Source organism: Emiliania huxleyi (genome assembly GCF_000372725.1).
Source record: "Emiliania huxleyi CCMP1516 chromosome Unknown EMIHUscaffold_1797, whole genome shotgun sequence".
Classification (NCBI taxonomy): Eukaryota; Haptophyta; order Isochrysidales; family Noelaerhabdaceae; genus Emiliania; species Emiliania huxleyi.
This window is the reverse complement of record NW_005200787.1, coordinates 1-2,235: the sequence shown is the minus strand read 5'-3', so window position 1 is coordinate 2,235 and position 2,235 is coordinate 1. Positions and strand designations below refer to the sequence as shown.

General features: G+C 63.8%; 1 protein-coding gene across 1 annotated transcript; it reads right to left on the bottom strand.

The window, feature by feature from the left end:
- Positions 1 to 524: 524 nt before the first annotated feature.
- Positions 525 to 1,187, bottom strand: EMIHUDRAFT_253610 (hypothetical protein; the record flags this gene model as incomplete). Its single annotated transcript, XM_005783584.1, has 2 exons — positions 525 to 884; positions 1,140 to 1,187. 2 exons carry the CDS (start codon positions 1,185 to 1,187, stop codon positions 525 to 527), a joined length of 408 nt encoding a protein of 135 aa, XP_005783641.1.
- Positions 1,188 to 2,235: the final 1,048 nt, after the last annotated feature.

Here is a 2,235-nt window from a genome sequence, read left to right as displayed (position 1 = left end):
GTGGGGCGCGCGCGGGGGCGGCGGGTGTGCGGCGAGTGTGCGGGATGTCTGTGGGCCCGAGAGCGATATGCCATGTCCGCCTTGCGTTGTTTCATAACACCGAAGGCTAAGCTCAAAGAATTTTACCATTAAACGCCCTCGCACAACACTGGGCACGGGACTGGCGCGCACTGGCACTAACACAGGTACACCACGGGAGCCGCCTAAGCGACTCCTGCGAGGGTGGCGAGGCACTTAGCTCCGTGCACCCGCCCACCCCCGCCACAGGCAAGCTCATTCACGACCTGCTCTGCGATGGCCGTGTGAAGAATTTGAAATGCCACAACACCGGGCACTTAAAATCCCTGTGGAGACTCCTATCACCGCCCTGCCACCCACGTGAGCCTTTTGGCCGCCTCTGTCAGTGTGCCCGTGGTAGTGAGAGACTGCTGGTGAGAAGCCGGATTATTCATTACTCGATCCCAGCCCGGGAGATTCCAGAGTGAGAGCGGGCGTCGCTCGCCGCCTGCCTGGCTGCCTCAAGGTCAGACGCCATACGTGGCAGCGATCTCGTCAGCCTCGCGCTGTCGCCCAGCCTTCTTCAGCACCTTGACAAGGTTGCGGGCCGAGCTCCTCGTCTCTTTATGCCTCTTGCCGTACCGCGCATCGCATCCCTCCAGCTCCTCCCAGAATAGAGGGATAGCGTCGCCGAGCCTACCCTGCTTTTCCAGCAGCAAGCCGAGGTTGTAGATCGAGGTGAGCGTCTCCGGGTGCCGGTCGCCGAGCGTCTCTCGGCACGCCGCCAGCGCCTCGCGATACAGCGCCTCCGCGCCGTCCAGGTCGCTCTTGGCGTACAGCAGATCGCCAAGGCTGCCAACCTGGTTTGTGGAGCTCCCGCAGATTACCTAGAGAGCACGGCATTCGGGGCCATGATGTCGGTTCCCCACCGGACTTTTTTTGTAGTGGAGAGAATTAAGGAATCTTTCTGCTGTAACCGACACTGATATCGCTCTCCTTTAATCAGACCAGATGGTGAGTCTTAACTGTAAATTACCGTCGGAAAGCTGTCAGAACGGCTGTCAGAACACTGTCAGAACGCTGTCAGAACGCTGTCAGAACGCTGTCAGAACGCTGTCAGAACACTTTTGTGGGTAGGGTACTGTCAGAACGTTGCCAGCACTGCCCGAGAGCGGGCGAAGTGTGAACATCTGCAAGACGGCTGGTGCGAGCGCCACCGCCTCGCCGATCGCCCCCGCCTTTGCAGGCTCCTTTGCGGGCGCGGCGCCAGGCGGCGGCGGCGCCCGCTCGAGCCCATCCCGCTGATCTGCCTCGGCTGCGGGCACCGCCTGCTCGGCCGCCTGCCAGGGCAAGGCGAGCGCCGGCCAGGCTGCGGCGAGGCCGCACTGCCGACGTTAAGTCTCGCTGCCACCGCTGTTGCTGTTGCTTTGGCGGCAACAAGCGCCGTCTCTGCGGCGAGTGTCGCGGAGGAGCAAGGGCCGTTTGGCGGTGGTGCCAAAGAACGGCGCAGCGGCGCAAGCGGCACGTTCGGTCGCGCGTGACCCGAGGCTGCCGTCTTGGATGCAGCCTTCGCGTCTACCTGGACCGCCGGGCCCGCGCATTGCGCTTTGTGCTGCGGCGTTTCGGCCTGCTGCTGCCGGGCCGCGGCTTCTTCGGCTCTGTCGCGGGGCTCCTGGCTGCGGAGCAGACCATCCCAAGAGCGCGTTTGCTGCCTCGAGCCATCATGGCGGTCTTGGCGTTGCTCCTGCTCGACGGTTGCGCGCTCCCCCCTTGGCGCTCCCGCTTAATTGTCAGAACAGATTGTCAGCCAACGCAGCCGAGAGATAAATTCTCCGCAAGAGAGCCGCGTGTACGGAGGCGGTGCAGAGCGCGAACTCGCCGTACTGAGCCTAGCGCAGCGCGAACACGCCGTCTGAGCCTAGCGCAGCGCGAACTCGCTCCTGTTCATAGCTGCGCAACCCTAGCTAGCTCCATTTTGTGTGAACACTCGCCATCACGCCGGGAGACTCGCTCTCTGCCTGCCGGTGACACTGTACTAGCAAAAGGGGCGCGGACCACCATCGAAGCGCGCCGCCGCTATGGACGCGTTCGAGATTGCCGTCCCCGAAGGCGTGTCCGCCGGGCAGCAGCTGCAGGTGTGCGCCGACGGGCGCGCTCTCGTGCTCACTGTGCCGCCGACTCTCCCGCCGAGCCGGCGGTTGCGCTTCAGGATGCCGCCGCCGCTGCCGCCGCTTCCTG